At 41.7% G+C, this 19,127-nt stretch overlaps 1 protein-coding gene across 2 annotated transcripts; it reads left to right on the forward strand.

The window, feature by feature from the left end:
• The first annotated feature begins 381 nt into the window (after positions 1–381).
• Positions 382–17,803, forward strand: YBX1 (Y-box binding protein 1). 2 transcript variants are annotated; one of them, XM_057707491.1, is made up of 8 exons: positions 382–696; positions 1,403–1,466; positions 9,514–9,547; positions 12,254–12,343; positions 12,643–12,945; positions 13,054–13,136; positions 16,397–16,662; positions 17,420–17,803. In XM_057707491.1, exons 1-7 carry the CDS (start codon positions 531–533, stop codon positions 16,629–16,631), a joined length of 975 nt encoding a protein of 324 aa, XP_057563474.1. In that variant the 5' UTR covers positions 382–530; the 3' UTR covers positions 16,632–16,662; positions 17,420–17,803. The 2 variants fall into 2 exon arrangements, with proteins under 2 accessions (XP_057563474.1, XP_057563482.1); XM_057707499.1 differs by lacking the exon at positions 12,254–12,343.
• The last annotated feature ends 1,324 nt before the right edge of the window (positions 17,804–19,127 follow it).

Genomic DNA, 19,127 nt, shown 5'->3' on the forward strand with positions numbered 1-19,127 from the left:
GGGTCAAGCCAGGTAATCCCGACTCAGGCGTCTGGCCGTGTCTTCCCTTCGGCCAGGACACAGCCCCGGACTTGGGGGCCGCCGGCCCGGGCTGCAGCCTGGTGAAAGTCACGTTCCCTCTGCCCGTCCTCTCGGGTACTCTATGGTTCTCGTGGTGACTCTACTCTAATTCTAGTTCCGGTCTCTATGGCGGCGGCGGAGGCAGGAATGGTTGTAGGTCGGCCGAATTAGCCGCCTAAGGGCCAATGAGAGTGGAGGAGTGATAGAGTATTAGCTAATAGCAGCCAGGAGTTGGGGTCAGGTGGTGAGGTTGACAGCACTGCTGGCCAGTGAGCGATGCTTAGGGCGGGTTGATCGCAGGGCTTATCCCGCCCGTCCCGCCATTCTCGCTAGTTCGATCGGTAGCGGGAGCGGAGAGCGGACCCCAGAGAGCCCTGAGCAGCCCCACCGCCGCCGCCGGCCTAGTTACCATCACACCCCGGGAGGAGCCGCAGCTGCCGCAGCCGGCCCCAGTCACCATCACCGCAACCATGAGCAGCGAGGCCGAGACCCAGCAGCCGCCCGCCGCCCCCCCCGCCGCCCCCGCCCTCAGCGCTGCCGACACCAAGCCCGGCACGACGGGCAGCGGCGCAGGGAGCGGCGGCCCGGGCGGCCTCACATCGGCGGCGCCTGCCGGCGGGGACAAGAAGGTCATCGGTGAGGACCGGACGGGGACGGGGGTGGGGCGGGAGGGAAGCTTGGCGGCGGAACCGTTACCCGAAGCGGGGCGAGCCGGCGGGCGCGCGGCCGGAGGGGACCGATTCGGCGGCGCGCGGCCGCCCCTCCCCCAGAGCCCCCCCACCCGCTCGCGGACGGCGGCCCGCCCGGTCCGCGTGCCCGGCTGGCGCGCGCGCGCGCGCCGCTTCCCGCGCCCCCTGCGGACCCCGCGCGCCCCTCCCCTTGGGCGGCCGCGCGCCGCCGACCGCGTGTGCGGCGGGGTCCCTCCCCTCCGTGCCCGCCCGCCGGCCGGCCGCGTGCGCTCGGGCCCGCACGCCGTTGTTCCGTCCCCCACCCGCTCTCTTCCGCGTGTACCCTGAGGGCGCGGCGCGCCGCCTACGCAGGCCGGAGTGGGCCGGGCGGCTTCCCCCTTCTCACGTGCTCGCCGCCGCGCCCGCCGCCCGCGGTCCCCGCGCCCACCCAGCTCGGGCCCGCGCCCCGGGCCTGCCCCCAGGCCGCCGCCGCCGGGGGCTCAACCCACGTGGACCGCGCGGCCGGCTGGCTGGCCCTGGAGAGAAAGGCTGTCAGGTGGCCCGCGGGCCGCCGCCGGGGAACGCGTGAGCCACCGGATGCTGAAGCGTGGCGGTTTCAGGGAAAAAAAAAAAAAGGATGTCTGGTAATTGTGGGGTTTTTTTCTTTCCTCCAGCAACGAAGGTTTTGGGAACAGTAAAATGGTTCAATGTAAGAAACGGATATGGTTTCATCAACAGGTGAGATGACCGCCGCTGAAGCCTTGTCTTGTGTCTTGCATGCTCTGCCCCATCTGTAGGCTTTGCGGACTTGGGATTGTTGGAGCTTGTGTTGGTTGCCACCTCCGGTGTATTGTTAGCGGGATTTTGTTCTCCTTGGTGAATGAAAGGATTAGTGGATCTAGAGATTGCCTTTGTCTCGCAGCTAAATGTTAATCTAAAGCTAACTTGAAAGGTACAGAGCGATTTAAAAGGCAGAGTGAGTAAACCATCTCTTACCAGGTAGGGCAAACTGAGAAAGCTAAGATCTGGTATGAGTGAGGCTGAGGCCCAGCACGTTTTTATTGTTGTCATCCTTTTATATGTTATCGAAATTGCTATTTGAAAATGTGAGCTATTAATTTTGTAGGTAATTTGTAACTTGTTAATCTTTGGAGTGATTTGGCAATGCAAGTATGTCATTTTGACTAAGGTAATATTGCCTTTGTTCAGTGTTCCATTATATGCTGTTTTAAATGCCTCTGATAAATTTCACATTAGGGCTGTTTTGACAACAGTTGTTCTTATTTGCTCATACTGTAACGACTGGAAGAAAACTGCCCGTTTCCTTTTCTCAATTTTTATTTCTCCTACTTCCTTGCCCCCAAATCGTATCTATTAAAGCTTCGGTTGTAGCTTATTAGAGTGGCTTTAGACCACGAAAACATTTGGAGGCAAAGCTACAAACTACATCTTTAGGATTAATCCTTAAGAGTTGTTCGTAGCGATAGTGATGGTGAGGCGGCGTGCTCAAGGAGCTCTTCGTGGTCTGCCTGTCAGCCGGGCATCGTTTCCAAGATGGCTGCCCAGGCTAGCAGTGCAGGCACAGAGGTGCAGAGCCCTGTGCACGCTGACAGCAGTATTGGCCTTACAGGTATGATACAGTTATCTCAGCGTTTTCTTTCTTATATCCTTACTTACACTCGATGTTTGAAAGAACTTAAGAGTAAGAAGCAATACCAAATGTTTCTGAAATGGGCACTACTGAAGGAAACCAAATGGGCAAGATCAAGCTTAGACACACAAGTTGGCTGGTGAAAACTGTTAGTTGCTCAACCATGAAGTACTGTGGAAACGCTCAGAGCAAAAGGGATTGTAAGCATTTGACGGTCTGTTTTCCACTTTTGCAGTTGTGGGGAAACATTTTGTTCCAAAATCTTTAGGAATTTTACGTCTGTTCTTACACTGCTTTGGGACAGGTCAAGGCCACAATTTTCTTGTTAGTTTTTTGATAATGGGCTACTAGTGAGGAAGAAAGGGAATGCTTTGATGCCAATATTTGACCGCTTTTTTAGGTGATCTCTGAATTTGTTAGCATTTCAGTCTCACTCTGATTCTCTTTAGTGGCCTCAGTGGTTTTTAAATTTAAGTGTGCTTGGCTTGGAAGGGTAAAAATGCTTATTCTGAGTTCTTCCTTCCCAGCTTGGATCCATTGGGTCTGGGGTACATTTTTAAGGAGAATTCTAGGTAATTGTGGCTGGCTTATGTGCCTTACCTTGAGAAGCACTGCTTTTGACCTTTGACCCAGTGTGATGATAGGATAGCACTGGTGTGCACATTAGGAGGGTTGTAATTTGCAGGCTCTTAAGTAGTTTGTGTGTGCTTTAAAAATCGTACCATATGCTTTCTGTTTTGCTGCATTTGCTATGCTAAATGAACTTAGGTTATGATACTCTTTAAGTGAACAGTTGATAATCCAAGATAGAAGTAGTTCTTCATATATCCTAAATTTTTATTATGTGAAGTGCCATTCCTTGAATCTGTTCTAACTTGGAATCAACTTACTTGGTCATCATACAGGGCAAGTTAAATGTAAATTGGCTTTTGATGATCCTTTGGACTGTCTTAATCTCAGTTGTTCTGTCTAACTGGTTCAAATGTGCTTTACATTTCTAAACTGGTCGTTTGAATGATTCAGAGACTTTTGAACAAGACACTGTAAAACCTAACAGCAGTTAAGTTCAGGAGAGGTTTACCTTGCTTAAGGGAGAGTGTATGTCTTTAAAAAAACTATAGTTCTGAAAGCTAGCAGGTGGTTTCAGGGCTGGACCCACCTTCCTTTTCTGAGAGAAAGTGTGTGTCACACACGTGTGCTGTTTCTCTATAAAGGAAAGGATGCAGTGTTTGGGATGATTGGTATAGCTCTAGTTTTAATCTTGGAATTCTGTAAATTATATATTCTAGGTTCTTGAGGCTTTTATAATTAAAATACATTTTTAATATAAAATTTTCCTTTAAAGAAATGTATTTCCATTGTAAACGTTTATTTCAACTTATGTTATTGCCTATAATAATTGTTATACCCTTGTTAGAATTACTTTTTAAAGGGTTTTATTGTATGAAAGGTGCTAAATAAGAGTATAGAGATTTTAACACAGCAAAAACTTTGGCTTTATTTTGTTAGGCTATGTAGTCTAGTAATTCATTGTTATTCCTTTGTGTGCTGTGTCTGAAAAAGATAAATTGGATTATGTGACTAGAGGGGTTTATTAACCCCCCCAAAATTACTTTTCATTTTATAATGAAAAACTTCATTCAAGACTACTGAAGATGTCATTAGAAGGATGCCACGGGGTCAGTGGTTTCAGGGTTTAATTCTCTGCTTTTAAATCTAGAAACTCAGTCTTCTCTTTTGCTTCCAGGTGTTGAGGATTAATCCATGCTCACCAAACTTACGAGAGTGGCGTGAGTCAGTAACAATTTATTTTTCAGTTGGACATGCATCTTTCATAGTGACCAGAATAGGAATACTTTTTATCCAGAGTACTTAAAATGCTAAATTGATCATTGTAAGGGGTGGGCAGGAAATTTGGAGCAGAGAATCAAATAGAGAAGAGATCACAAACTGGTGACCTACCTGATCCCCAGAGTTATCTTCTTTTTTTTAAGAGCTCTATTTTAGCTTTGGGGTCTTTAGTTGCATGTAAATGAAAATCAGCTGGCCATGAGTATTACCATCTGTAAATGGGGCATGCGTTCTCTTTTACCACAGTCTGTCAGGCTTAGTTTTCTCCTGTTGTTGACTTCCCTTCCTGCCTGGCCTCTGTTACATGCGTGTGTATTTATTACTTATTACCCATGGTCTAGAATGAGGTTTTTATTAAGCCAGGGAAAGACTTAGCTGTTCCTCCTTAGAAAAATACCTAGTCATGGCTGTCAGGTTTGGTTCCCCTTATGCTGTTGGACAAGTTAGTTAAACTGTTAATGGCTTGGTGTGGTAGCCTTAAGATAATGGCATAAGAGCATTTCGTTATGGATAGAAATGCTTATGTACGGCAGGTCTGATTTAAGGCAGTGCTGTGGATTGGCACACACACAAGAAAAGTTTCCTAAAATTTGAGAAGTTTTGTGTTGGCTACATGTTTTTACCTCCACTGTGCTACATTAGCTTTGAAGAGACTTCCATTTTCTTTAGATCCCTGCAGGATTTCTTCCTTTTTCTTTGGCGTTCTCTTAAAATGGTATCCCTTTTTTTTTCAGTCTCTTGCTATATGTGTGATTTCTTTTTCCTTGAAGTCACTACTGTGTTATTTGCTGAATAAGAACAATATTATACCTCCAAGATAGGTGAGAAAATTGTATTTTCATTAAGAATTTTTCAGTAGTAAATAATGTTCTTTTAACACCAAGCGGTGGAGTAGACGAATACAGCAAAAAGGGTACACTTCCCTGCAGGAGAAAGGGAGGCCGGCCTGGTGAGTGATGCATGAGGTGGCACTGTTGAATGTTGTAAATCCATGCTCTCCAGCGCAGTAGGAGATATATGTGGCTATTGAGCATCTGAGACACTGAATGTAAAGTACCTACATATTTTATGTTGATCATACATGTTGAAATTATCAAATTAGTTTTACTTGTCTTTACTTTTTATTACGGCTCCTAGAAAACAAACTTAGATATTTGGCTTTACAAATAAGGCAACTTGCCCAAGATAACGGAGTTAGTAACGGGGATCCCAAGGATTCCAACCTTGGCTCCAGTGGTTCTAGTAGGGGCTCTTAACCATTGTATTCTATATCCTGCCTTGCCCCTCTCCTTCCTCTCTGATTAACATGACTTAACATAATATGCAGAAAACCATATTTGGTAATTCAGCAGCTGCATTAGATTGAATGGTGGTGGTCTTCTGGATAGAAATCCTTGAGGATAGGCCATGTCTTATTTTTATTTCTGGTGCTTAGCACAATGCCCAGCTAGCTAGCTAGCTAGCACAAGTAAATCCCCAACAGTATTAAAGAATTGAATGAGGCCTTTGGACTTGCTGTCAGCGCAGAGACTTGTGGTACATTAGAGGGAGAACTAATAAGATGGAATAATAGGAAAGAGTAGAATTTAGAAAAAGCTAAAAGTGGCAGTAATTTTACATTTTAATTTGAAAAGCTGGCTAATATTAAATGAATAGTAGACTCTCAGTAAGTAACTTTAAAATTGAGCACCTACCATAGCAGTATGCTGGATGCTAGGCAAAAGAATGACAGTTTCTGTCCTCAGTGGGTTGGAGCTCATACTCTCGCTTGTTTCTAACCTTCCGCCCTCAGTAAAGTGTGGTAAAGGCAGAAGTGTGCCTCTTGGTTCTCAGGATATACCATCAAAGGTAAGAGGCAGTGCTGGTGATACATACCTCCATTACATGACATTAATAAATAGCAGAAGGTTAAAAGCATGCTTCCTGATGAGCCATTTTGGTCATCTTATTTTAATTGCTGCTTTTCCCTCTTTGGTGAGCTCTCTAGTAGCCATGGCATGCCTTCTGTCCAGTATTTACTGTAGATCAGGAGTCAACAAACCCTTTCAGAACTGGTTTTATCTGGCTTGTAAGCAAGGAATGGTTTTTAGGGGTTTTTTTTTTTAAGTGTTGAGGGAGGTGAGGGTGCAGTATGTAGCAGAACCCTGGTCTCTAATTATACAGAATGACTGTGTACTGCAGGTGAGGGTGCAGGGGTGCTTGTTATTTACTGTTGTGCTCTCCCAAAATTGGAGAAACCAAATGTGGTAATCTGCCTCTAAGCTGAAATATGTAAAGATGTCCAAACTGGTCTTTTTTGAGTTCTCAACATGAGAAAGACCAGGGTCTGTAGAGTCAGATTCTACCACTGTAAGCAGAAGACCGCATACTTCATTTTCCTAATTTGTCGAATGGGGGGTTAATATAAAAGCACCTACCTTGGGATTGTGAGGATTGGTATGATCTAAAGAGTTAAAAGTACTTGGCACAGTATCAGGAACTTAAACCCTCAGCAGTATAAGCTGTTATGTGTCTGAGCTTTTTCCCTTTTGTTGATGAAGAAAAAAGATCCGGGGGTGGGGGGGGTGGGGGCAACTTTCCAAGGTTATACAGGTGTTAATAGTAGAATGAGGAATAAAAATCGGGTTTCCTGTTGGTAGTGCCTTGAACTTCTCGGTAGTCCTTTAACAAGTTGCATCTATAGTATTATGGCTTGGCTAAAATTTCATTTTTTGATCTGTCAAGTGTTTCCCTAAAATCTTCATACCCTTTGACCATGATATATTCTCTTACAGACTGACTTAGTGTCAGCAGAATAAACAGGTGTTATGTTGTCTGGCATGACATTATTAGTGAACATATATTGATTTCCGCATAGCTCTGTATCCAGAAAACACCTCCCTAAGCTGTTTTCCAGGTGATTTATCTTATGTGTATTACCTGTCTTGTACTATCTTTAAGATTGTCCTGACTAGAGGAGTAGTTTTGGTGATTTTTTTAATATTCCGTTTACAACCCTGAAGTAAAATTAGTAGATAACTGTTTTACTTCTTTTTATTGAGGTGTATAATGTTTTTGGTCTGTAAATGCCTATTTGCAACTGCATTAGAAAAAATGTGTTGGCTACCCAGATACATGGGAAGCATTATCATCAGTAATTAAAAATCCCTCTCTTGAAAGTCGCATTTTTTAGGAAATTTTAATGCCAGTTAAAAGTGTGAAGTACTATATTCAAACTTAAAATGAATGTACTTACATGCAAGTCCAGTACCAAATATCGTTTACCTAGTCATCTAGCAGGTCTTATACGCTTCACTCCCTTTAATGGAAGTAGGGCCCCCTTACTTTTGGAACAACCTTAGAGCCTTAGGACTTGAAAGTCAGTTGTGTTGGACATGAAGACTAATTAGTGGTGGCTATGGAACTGTTTATGGGGTGTATGTGGACCTATTTAACAGATGAACATTATGACCAGCCATTAATTCCTAGGTGTTCCTAATACTCAACCAGCTTATAATGTCCGTTTTCACTCACCTGCCTTTGGGGTGCTCTGTGTGTGTGTGTGTGTGTGTGTGTGTGTGTGTGTTGAAGATTTTAAATTAATCCTGTTTCCATAAATTCAGTGTCCTCGTGTTATGATGATCCAAGCTATGTGGATTCTTTGGTGCATACATTGCTCCATGGACCAGCAAGGAGCCAAGTCAGTAAACCAGTCAGTCTGGTTTGTTGTAACCTTTGTTCCTTTTGTCATTAAACACTAGAACTACTATTGAGTCCTTTCTCAACTCTGACCTACTGACAGTAGGGTGGGGTAAGTCAATAAAGGTCTAGAAATGTTGCACCTACGATGATTCTTTTTGCTCATAGTATCATTGCCTTAATGTCCAGTGTCTAAGCTAAAAATTCAAATCATTCATCGCTGTCCCCTCACTTCTAACATCCATTCATCCAGAGTTTTTCCCACATGAATTCAAGAATTATATGTTAAATCTACTCCCTCATACACAGCCCCTTAGTCTAGGCCTTCATCAGGCCTGGTCTGGACTTCTGGAGTAGCTTTTATAACTAACAGGCCTCCTCATGGCTTCGAACTTTCCATAATAGCAGCCACTTTTTAACATCTAATAATTTATCATGTTATATGTCCTCTACATAAAAGCCTTTACTGGCTTCTGTATCTTACATGATGATTTAGCCCATATTCACCCTTGCACTCAGCTGCAGCCCTAGCCATATTCTCCAGCTAGTTTGAACTCAGCTTACATTGAATTGGCTGGTTGTTGCTTTTACCCACATCCATGACCTCTCCACTTAGAATATCTTTCTCATTTTCCAGTAAACTCCTTTAAGACTTAGGGCAAATGTTGCCTCCGTTAACAACTATAAAGTCCTGAAGTAACTATTTCAACCATATTTGTTTAGCAACAGACTAAAGATTGGTGTAAAATGGTGTCTTGTATGAAATGAAAGGGGGTTGTGGGTGCTAGTAAGACGTTTCATTCATCTTCACCTTTTTAGTTCTCTGGCACAAACAATGCTTGCCTTGTGAGTGATGTTGATATTGGTGGTGTTCATATTTGTACTTCATTGTGATCTTGTCTCTTTATTTTAATCAGTGCTTTATTTTTAAGAGCAGTTTAGGTTCATGGTGAAGTTGAGCAGAAGATACATCGTTCCCATATATCTCAGGCCTACATATGGCACCCATGACCTTTGCCACTATACTGCAGCAAAGGGATACATTTGTTACAATTGATAAATCTACACTGACACATCATTATCACCCAAAGTCCATAATTTACATTTAGGGCTCATTCTGGTATTGTACATCCTTTGGTCTTTCTGACCCTCAAGGAAAGTTGGGAATTGGAAATGGTGAGCAGTAAATGATTGAGGATGAAGCTAGTACTTAACGGAAGAGAATATGTTCATGCTGTCTCCTACTTAAGATAGTAACCATGCTCTTAGAGGTAAATGAGTTCTGCAGGAACACGGTTAATGTTTAGTAGGATGAGGAGTGACAATATATGTTGCTAGTCACTTCTTTCCTCCTAATAGCTTAATAGGTGACACTTTTATTAGTCTTTTTTAATCTTCCTAAGGTACGTAGTGAGACAACTGTTAGCAAAACCATCCTGGCTTACTGGTTGTGTTTTTGTTTCATTTCTTAATTTCCTAACAGCAGCCAAGAAAGCCTCTAAAAGGGGGTGGGGAATACACAAAAGACCAAGTGTATTCTTAATCTTTGGCAACATGAAATGTAGTGTCAGCTTTCTAATTTGTTCAACTTCTTCTGTCTTGTAGGAATGACACCAAGGAAGATGTATTTGTACACCAGGTGAGTGCTCGTGTGGATATTTACACTTCTGGCTCAACACTTGTGAAAAGAAAAGGGTGGATGCCTTCTCGACTGTTGCTCCTTACAAAAAGGTTATTAAGTCCAGTCACCAAATAATTTAGTTCCCACAGGAAGAGAGGTAGTACAGCTTGAGTGCATACATTGAAACATTGTGTTGGCAGTTCCCTTAATTAAAATAGGTGTTTCTCATTGGTATTTTGTCAATAGGTATAGCTTTTTAAAATGTTGAATCTGCTCAACTCGTTATACTAAATTTTCCTAATTTCAGATGAACTGAAAACCTCCATTAATCTAAACTTGAACTAATACTGTTGCTATAGATACACAGAAATTTTGACAAGATGTTCTCAAATGCTATTACAATTACCTCTATGGTAAGGACAGAGGACAGTAATCGTGGGGGGAAATTGACCAAAATTGCAAAATATAGTAATTTGAAATGAATGTTGAAAAACTGGCAAACATAGCATAGGTCCTTCTGTTTATTCTAAAGCACTTAGAATAGGTAAGATATGTTTTTATGTTTGGAGCATTTTGACCAGCTTGGGAAATTTAGAAATCCTCACTAGTTTAAGGGTAAGTGGAAAAGCATATGGCAAGGTTGGTGATTACTTACTAAATAGTTTTTAGATTAGCTTCAGAGTTTTGGGAGGAAAAAACTGACAGGATAGGTGATACGTGCTAAACTTTCTCCAGAAGTACCATTTAAGGAAAATATTTTGGAAAATGCTTAAACATTAAGGAGTTTATCGTTAAAATAAGCCACTGCCAAATGAACACTGATATTTCAACCTTACATATGTCATAGGCTCCATTGGACTTAATTACCCTCATAGGAATGCATTGGGTAGGAAAAATGTTTATAAGTGTGTACTTCTATGTACTCCGCAGTTTTTTCACTGAGACTGTTGAAATATTGTCACCTTGTATTGAAAATCACCCTAAGAACTTTTTAGCCACTATAATGTAGACATCAAAAGACAAAGTCAGTCTCCACACTCATGCCTTTATTCAGGCAGGTGTGAGCTTGGCTGGCAGCATACTCCACAGGAAGGGCTATCTTAGGCTGGTGTTTGTAGCTCACTGAAGTGTCCTATACAGCACTCAGTGGCAATCCAGGGGGGAGCCAGATCAGTTTCTAGGTACATGCAGAAGCCTGTACAGTAATCACAGGGTTAAACGTAAGTGTGGAAACATTCAAATTCTAAACAAATATAGGACTGTTCAAACAAAATGTTATTTTAAAACAAATGTTTGTTTTATAAAATTGAATACCAACACTTAACCTGTTCCTTGCCTTCTGCATGTTCAAAGGAATTTACAGACTTAGGTACAAGAGACAGCAAGGCTTGCCGGTGTTGCTGCCTGTCAGCAACAGTAAAGGGTTTGAGAGATTGGGGAGGGCAGTGAAGATGCTGACCAAAGGAAGAGTTTGGAATTGTAATTACCCATACTTCTGCTATCCCCTATGACTGCAGATAATTGAGAGTTATATGAAAGGTTTGCAAACTTTGTGACAGTTTAGATGACAGATGAGATCAATTTTTTGGCTGAACGCATGTCACCCACTTGTACCAACCCACAAGGTGTCACCAATATGCTTTCCTCTTTATTTTGGAGGTGGTTTCAACATTCAGCTGTTTCTTAGGACTTTGGCTGCTCGGTCTTGGTAGTGTATCAAGGAGACTGCAGTTCTGGGCAACTTAGCTTAATTGGCTTCAGATTTGTTGGTTGTCCTGCCTCCTCTGGAATGGAAATTCATGAGTGATCCTGTAATGCATACTGCTGTGATAGAGTAGATTGCACATGGGATTTGGAGCCCCAAGACCTAGATTTAGAAAAGTCCATACTCTGCCACTTATTAGCTGTGTGACCTTGGGCAAGTCACCTGACTTTTAAAAGCCTGTTGATTACCTTAAAAGAGGAATAATAATACCTCACATCATCTGTCATAACGAGATTGAGTGGGTAGTCTGTGAAAGAACTCTATGGAAACATTACCACACGTGAGATGTTATTCTTCCCCTTTAGCTTTGTCATAGAAGTCTGGAGAACAGGTAACAATGTGGGATTTAATGTATTCTGGGGAGGTAATAACCAACTGTCCCAGGCAGTCAGAATATTAAAAGTGGCATAGTTAATTCATGTGAATTGCATTTCCATTGAAGTATTACCACAGTCAGGTTGGAAGGGATTTTGGTTGACATTTGTAACTGAGTTTGGTATGGTAACAAAGGGACAAAGTTGGTTTGGTCAACTTTGAAGCATGCAAAGCTAAACTCGCCTGTCATCTAAACTGGCCCTGTGTGGGGCTAGCTTCTACTATTAAGTGCAGTCTTTGGGGATAGATGGATATCCTCATTTTGTCCAAAGCTACATATGCTTTTGCAAAAAGCATTTTAAAATATATATGTATATAGTTGTGTCTGTCTTGAGTGTTAAATTACTTGTTTTAGTTTGGAAAATAGTGGTAAAATGCTGGGGCCTTGTAAGATTGGAGTATTTTGGTTGAGGTTGGGGGTAGCATTGGTCCCTGTTTTCCTAAATTTATTGACAGTTTGGTCTTACTTAAAGTTAATTTTAAGTGTATATCCAAGCTAAAATAATATTGACTCTGGTACATTTTGAATGAAAAAGCACATTATTCTCCCCTGTTAATCTATTTTTGGAATGTGATATTACTAGACTGCCATAAAGAAGAATAACCCCAGGAAGTACCTTCGCAGTGTAGGAGATGGAGAGACTGTGGAGTTTGATGTTGTTGAAGGAGAAAAGGTGAGGATGCTTTTTGTGTAAAGGTTTGACTTCAGTATGGAAATATTTTGGAGATCTCATCCATTAGGATGGTGGCTCTAATGTGGATGGATGGGTCAGGTGACCACTTGAACACAGGTGCATCAATCCTAATGTGCTGGCTGCAGTTAGAGGGCTATCTCTTCAGAACAGTGAGGAACTAATATTTAATCATTTCTATGCACCCCTGGCCACAGAGACCCTGTTTTATTTGCTCTGTGTAAGTTTTGTTAAGTGTACTTAATTCCTTTGTCACTATCGATATATGATGGCTTTTGTAGGGTGCGGAGGCAGCAAATGTTACAGGCCCTGGTGGAGTTCCAGTGCAAGGCAGTAAATATGCAGCAGACCGTAACCATTATAGACGCTATCCACGTCGCAGGGGTCCTCCACGCAATTACCAGCAGAATTACCAGAATAGTGAGAGTGGGGAAAAGAATGAGGGATCCGAGAGTGCTCCTGAAGGCCAGGCCCAACAGCGCCGGCCCTACCGCAGGCGAAGGTTCCCACCTTACTACATGCGGAGACCCTATGGGCGTCGACCACAGTATTCCAACGCTCCTGTGCAGGGAGAAGTGATGGAGGTAAGTATGATTTTATTTTTAACTGCTGTTGTATTCAGACTTTTGTCTGGTTGGGTTTTTACTCTAATGTTACTGGTCCAATTAGCTTGATCTCCGTTTCCTTTTCAGGGTGCTGACAACCAGGGTGCTGGAGAACAAGGTAGACCAGTGAGACAGAATATGTATCGGGGTTATAGACCACGATTCCGCAGGTATGGTTTGTATTTAAAATTTCTCAAGTATGTATTGGGACTCAGCAGCATCATGCTTCTTCTGCAGGCTTTTCCAGTCATTTTATCTGTTAGCACTTCACGTTTTCTTTCATCAGATGCCTAAGAGGTGAACCTGAAGTCAGTTATTTTTGAGAATGTGTTCTTTGCATCTTCTTTGCTGGCACTGGTTAAAAACAGCTTTATAGATATGGTCTACTTTATGCAGTTGGTTTTGTTGTTGTTTTTCTCTAATGAGGGTATGGAATTTCACATTTTCTGTCCTTTAACAGGTAAGAGAACAGTAGTTTAAAATGCATTGTATTGTAACTTTAAGACCTGGTTCATTGGGAGGGAGAAAGGTAAAGGTAAGCGTACGTTTTTAACAGGGTATTTAATTATTAGAGTGTAAAGTAACTGGGCAAGAGCTCCATGAGCCAGACACATTTAATACATATGTGTAGTACACTGATGCAGTGTTCCCAGTCCCACGATGTTAGGATTGACTGGTGTAGTAGTTATTTCTTTTAAGGTTCTTAGATCAGTGAGTCTCCAGGTGTGATCCCTAAAACAGGTAGTATACTGTTTTAAACCAAAACATAGATACCTTGTTGAAATACTGCAAATAATCACATTATCAGTTTTTAAATAGTGATAAATGTTTATCTGTGATAGTGATAGATGGTCAAAAATAGGCTTTCGTGGCAGTCTATCCATTTAAATTCCAAGGTCAGAATCCTTCGTCTACTTTTTGTTACGTTGTAGAGCTGCTTAAATTTTCTACCTAGTTTCATTGATGTCCTTAAAAATAGCATGTGAATTTTTGTTGTTGAGTGCTTTAGTTTCACTGTTTGCTTTTTCGTTTAACTTAGACATAATGGTCTCATTTGAATGAATAGTTTTACAGTGCCAGATAATTGCTTTGGTGATTGATAGATACAGTTTACAGCATATCAGTGAATACACGGCCTTCCAAACTGTTTAGCCAGGAGTTTTTAGTTCGAATGAGTAGTAAGTGATACATGCTACTTATAATCCCTGGGGTGAAATTCTGATTGATGTAGATCCAATAGCAAATTTTAAGAAATCTGAGACCAGTATGGCAGGAGTTTTGCTGAAAAGGAGATAAATGAGGTAGCAATAAAAGGAAACATCATCAAGAAAGGATTTTTTTGTTTGAGAAATAAGAGCATGTTTGTCGGCTGGAAATGCAGTAAAAGAGGACAGTGGTCAGGGAAGTAACTGCTAGAACTGTCTTCAGTTAGGATAGGGTTTGGTCCACACATAGTGGGTTGGTCTTTTGCTAGGAACCATGGGCGTTGCATGTGTAAGAAGCCAGCGTATGTGGGCACCAGTGTGTTAGTGAAGGAAGTCAAGAGGAGAGGGGTGTGAGAGGTTTGGGGAGTTTTGGACAAAGATGTGAAATTATCTAAAGAGAAATAGGAGAGATCAAATTATAGTGAACACAAATTTAAAGTGGGTCCACCAGGCATGGGTGTGATTTTTCCAACCATTATGAGCAGCAGCCTCAGAGTAAGCAGAGTTCGATTTGTTCAGCATTTGTCAACCCAGAGATACTGAGTTTGGGATTGGTTATAATGATTAATGGTGGACTTGGAGAAAGAGGAGAGAAAAGGATTAAAGAAGAGTAAGGGATAGAATGGGTGATAGGATCGTGAATTATAGGTCCTAGTGGAAATAGAATGGGAGAACAAGACTCCTTGAATAAACCAGGAAAATAAGTAAGGATTAGAGAGTGTAATGCTTGAAGTAGAGAAAACCTAGGTAGCAAACAAGAATTGAATGGGAGGTAAAGAATCTAAAAATCCATATTATTCGGGACTGTCATAATAATTACAACAGGAAAAGGGTAGTAAATGGAACATGGCATAACAAGATTTGAAAGCTTGGGGGTTTAGAATTCACTTAGAATTGTGATAGGGGTGGGACAGCCACCAACTTGAAGGCTACAGGGGGAAAGTCGGGGCAGTTTTGCTAAAGACTGGTCATGAGTTCCCAAAAAATGTGGCGAAACGGTTTCAGGAGGAGGGGTGGCAGTGGGGGTTGAAGGGTAGGTGGGAGATTGGAGGGGCTAGAGATGAGAAATGGAATGTACAGATCCAAATAGGAAATTAGAGCTTATGATGACCTATAATAGGTATAAAGTCATGATACTAATCTTGGTGTTTCTTTACAGCATGCAGCTCAGTGGTTTTTAGTATGTTCACAAAGTTATGCTACCATTACCAGTGTCTTAATTTGAGACATTTTCACCACCACCCCCTCCAAAAAGAGCCTGGTATTCATTAGCAGTCACTCTCCATTCCCCTCTACCTCAGCCCCTGGCTGGCACTAATCTGCTTTCCCTGTCTCTGGATTTGCCTGTTTGGGACATTTCTGTGTCTGGCTTTCATTTCTAGCTTTTAAGGTCATCTATGTTGTTGTATGTATCATCAGTACTTGATTTCCTTTTGTGACCAAGTCATATTCCATTGTGGATATCACATTTTGTTCTTCGTTAACCAGTTGTTGGGCATTTGGGTTGTTTTCACTTTCTTTTGTGAATGTTACAATGATCACATGAATATTGTTTTGGTTATAGACCGAGGAGTAGAACTGCTGGGTCATATAGTAACTCTTTGACATTTGTTGCCAAGCTGTTTTGTAAAGCTGCTGAACCGTTTTATATTCCCACCAGCAGTGTATTGAGGGATTTGTTTCTTCACATCCTCCCCAGTATGGTTATTTTTCAGCCTTTGGATCATGGCTGTCTAGTGGGTATGAAGTGGTTTTTATTTGCCTTTCCCAGTAACTAATGGTTGCTTGTGTACTTCATCTATATGAAAGAGCATCTTTTCTCTGGTTTTGACTTCCTGCCTTTAGCAAGCATTCATCTGTAAAGTTTTAGTTAGCAATTGTTTCCAAACCTGGTTACCTTAAAGCCCATGTTTTTAAATGACATCAAGGTGTTGATGGTGGTGTACCACTTTTAGTCCTTTTATTGCTATCTCTGTAATAGACTATACTATGGGCAAAAGTTTGTGAGACTGTTAAAACCAGTTTTAAATGTTCATCTTTCAGTTTACACTTCCAAATCCTTTTGCCAAGTTATACTCAGTTTGTGAGATAAAAGCTAAGTTTACTCTCTTGATTTTGCTAAATTGCCTGCAGACCACTTGAGAAAGGCCAGATGTGTTAACACTGGTGACTAGGTCAAAGAAAGAAGGTTTTATCATTGTGAGTTTGTATAATGTTCATTCCAGGGGCCCTCCTCGCCAAAGACAGCCCAGAGAGGACGGCAATGAAGAAGATAAGGAAAATCAAGGAGATGAGACCCAAGGTCAGCAGCCACCTCAACGTCGGTACCGCCGCAACTTCAATTACCGACGCAGACGCCCAGAAAACCCTAAACCACAAGATGGCAAAGAGACAAAAGCAGCCGATCCACCAGCTGAGAATTCGTCCGCTCCCGAGGCTGAGCAGGGCGGGGCTGAGTAAATGCCGGCTTACCATCTCTACCATCATCCGGGTAAGTAAGCCTAAGTGGCCTTCTGGCCTCTGAGCAGTCATGAATGATATCCCTTAAAGAGAAAAAAACCCAGTTCACCAGGTGAGGTAAGTCACTTAAACTTACAATGTCTTCTACCCAAACTAATATCTTAACGTAACCTGAATATCGCATTTTGATAATGCGTATCAGAGCCATACTTTGGCTGATTGACAGTTGGAGGCCTAGCTTTACATTGTATCTTGAACATTAGAGCCTTTTGTCAACCATTTTGGATGATTTTTACCAGTAAGCTGAGGGAAGTCTTGCTAACCTTACCCTGACAAGTAATGTTAATCACGTTACATTATTCTTCGTTTTCAAAAACAAGTGTCATAGCTACTAGGATTAGTATCCTAGGTGGTGATGACCAATATGGTCTCTTTGGGAAGACTGGCAACTCGGACATTGTATCATCAGTTCCAAAGTTAAGGGGATTTTTTATCTGATTCTGGGAGGCATGTAATTGTCTCAGTTTGGCTCTAGAATTATTTTCAGCCAGCGATACTTTTCCCCCTCTATACTATTTTCTGAGTGTCCAAAGGTCATCCAGAACCTACAAGTAAACATTCTTGTTACACAGCGGTGTCCACTCCTGTTAGGAATTGCTTTAAGATAAACCAATGTGAGATTTGTTCATGCTTTCTCTAATTAGCTAATTTGATCTGGAGCAATTTGGTGTACTAAAATTGTGGTGAACTGTGTAAAGATAATTTAAAAACTTTTTTTTCTCTTACAGTTTAGTCATCCAACAAGAAGAAATGAATATGAAATTCCAGCAATAAGAAATGAACAAAAGATTGGAGCTGAAGACCTTAAGTGCTTGCTTTTTGCCTGTTGACCAGATAACTAGAACTATCTGCATTATCTATGCAGCATGGGGTTTTTATTATTTTTACCTAAAGATGTCTCTTTTTGGTAATGACAAACGTGTTTTTTAAGAAAAAAAAAAAAGCCTGGTTTTTCTCAATACACCTTTAAAGGTTTTTAAATTGTTTCATATCTGGTCAAGTTGAGATTTTTAAGAACCTCATTTTTAATTTGTAATAAAAGTTTACAGCTTGATTTTTTCAAAAGTCAACAAACTGCAAGCACCTGTTAATAAAGGTCTTAAATAATTGTCTTTGTGTATTTTTCTGCCTTGTTTTATTTTAGTTTATAAGGACTTAGTTGGTTTTAGGACCCTTATTAGCTTAAATCTATCTGCAGATGAGTGGTACTCAGTGGTATTTACTCAGGGAAATTTTCTTGAAAAATGTGTAATGCTTTATTGAGTAGTATGCCTGTGGGCTCGTAATGAAAATTAGAAAGTATTTGCTATGATAATGTGGCCATTTTCCCTTCTGTGAGTTCCTTTTAGTTGGAGGCAGTGGTATGGGGGGCCCAGGGTGGGGGGCATGCTCTAATGGAGACTAATTGGACTCTTAATCCCTGGAAGCCACTTTTGTGCCCCTCTGTAAGTTATTTCAGCTTGCGGATTGAAGGATACCCATCTTAGTTATCAGCTGCCTGGCACAGAGACTGGTGTACGTGGTTAACAAAGCTCAGCTCCTTTGCTTGAACACTAGAGATGGTAACCACAAATAATGGAATGCTTGTGGGAAGGCTGCTTAAAGAACATAGAGGTCAGTGACATTCATTTTGTTCTCAGCACCCTTGTAACCTAAGCCTGTTCTGGCTATTCTTTTGTATTGTCTTAATAAATGCCCTTTGGCCTCCTTTGTGGAATAATTAATGACTGCTATCCAGAGACTAATTCTGGATCATTCTGGCCAGCTTTTGAGGCCCTGGGGATATAGAGTCAGCTGGAGTGACATATCTGGGAGTAATCATGCAGTGCTCTGTGCCTCTCCAGAATGGGTTCAGGATTTGCAACTGAAATTTGCATTGCACTGGTAGTTTTAGTTCAGGGGACTGGTGAATAAGGTGGGGGGGGGAAATAGGCAAGTAGGTAAGGCTAGCTAGTATCAGTCAACACTCTGAATTTGGGACCAGCTCTTTGGATGGTACAGACAATTGAATACTGCTGATGGTATGTAAAATGTAGTGTTTTTTTGTTTTTGTTTTTTGCATGGATTAGGATATATGTGGAAATGATGCCAACAGTGCTTGCATGATCCAATAATGTCAGAATGTGATTTTGAAAGCCATGGCAAGGAAGAAAGTTTTTTGTGATGCAGTTTTGCTGCCAGTGTTGCAAACAAGACAACTTTTTTTCATGTGTGTTTGTCTTGTGTTCTTGCCAAGCACTTCTTGCATGAATTCAGTTCACTGTGTGAGGATTAGATAGCCTGTGAGTCTCTGACAGCTGAGAGGGTACGTTCATTCTTGCAGCCAGTCTGCTGATTTAGAACCTGGTCTGCCATTTAGATAGATGCACCAGCTTGAGACTTGGGAAGTCAGTACTATTTACTAGCGAGGGCAGTGGAAGCAGTACTGTGCAGCAG

This window comes from Hippopotamus amphibius, chromosome 1, assembly GCF_030028045.1.
Source record: "Hippopotamus amphibius kiboko isolate mHipAmp2 chromosome 1, mHipAmp2.hap2, whole genome shotgun sequence".
NCBI lineage: Eukaryota > Metazoa > Chordata > Mammalia > Artiodactyla > Hippopotamidae > Hippopotamus > Hippopotamus amphibius.

Excerpts from the sequence above, each read along its gene's own strand:
- YBX1 (XM_057707491.1), top strand. The coding sequence starts at position 531 with ATGAGCAGCGAGGCCGAGACCCAGCAGCCGCCCGCCGCCCCCCCCGCC. Across the intron at positions 1,467-9,513 it reads GGATATGGTTTCATCAACAG|GAATGACACCAAGGAAGATG; the intron begins GTGAGATGACCG and ends TCTGTCTTGTAG. Across the intron at positions 12,344-12,642 it reads ATGTTGTTGAAGGAGAAAAG|GGTGCGGAGGCAGCAAATGT; the intron begins GTGAGGATGCTT and ends TGGCTTTTGTAG.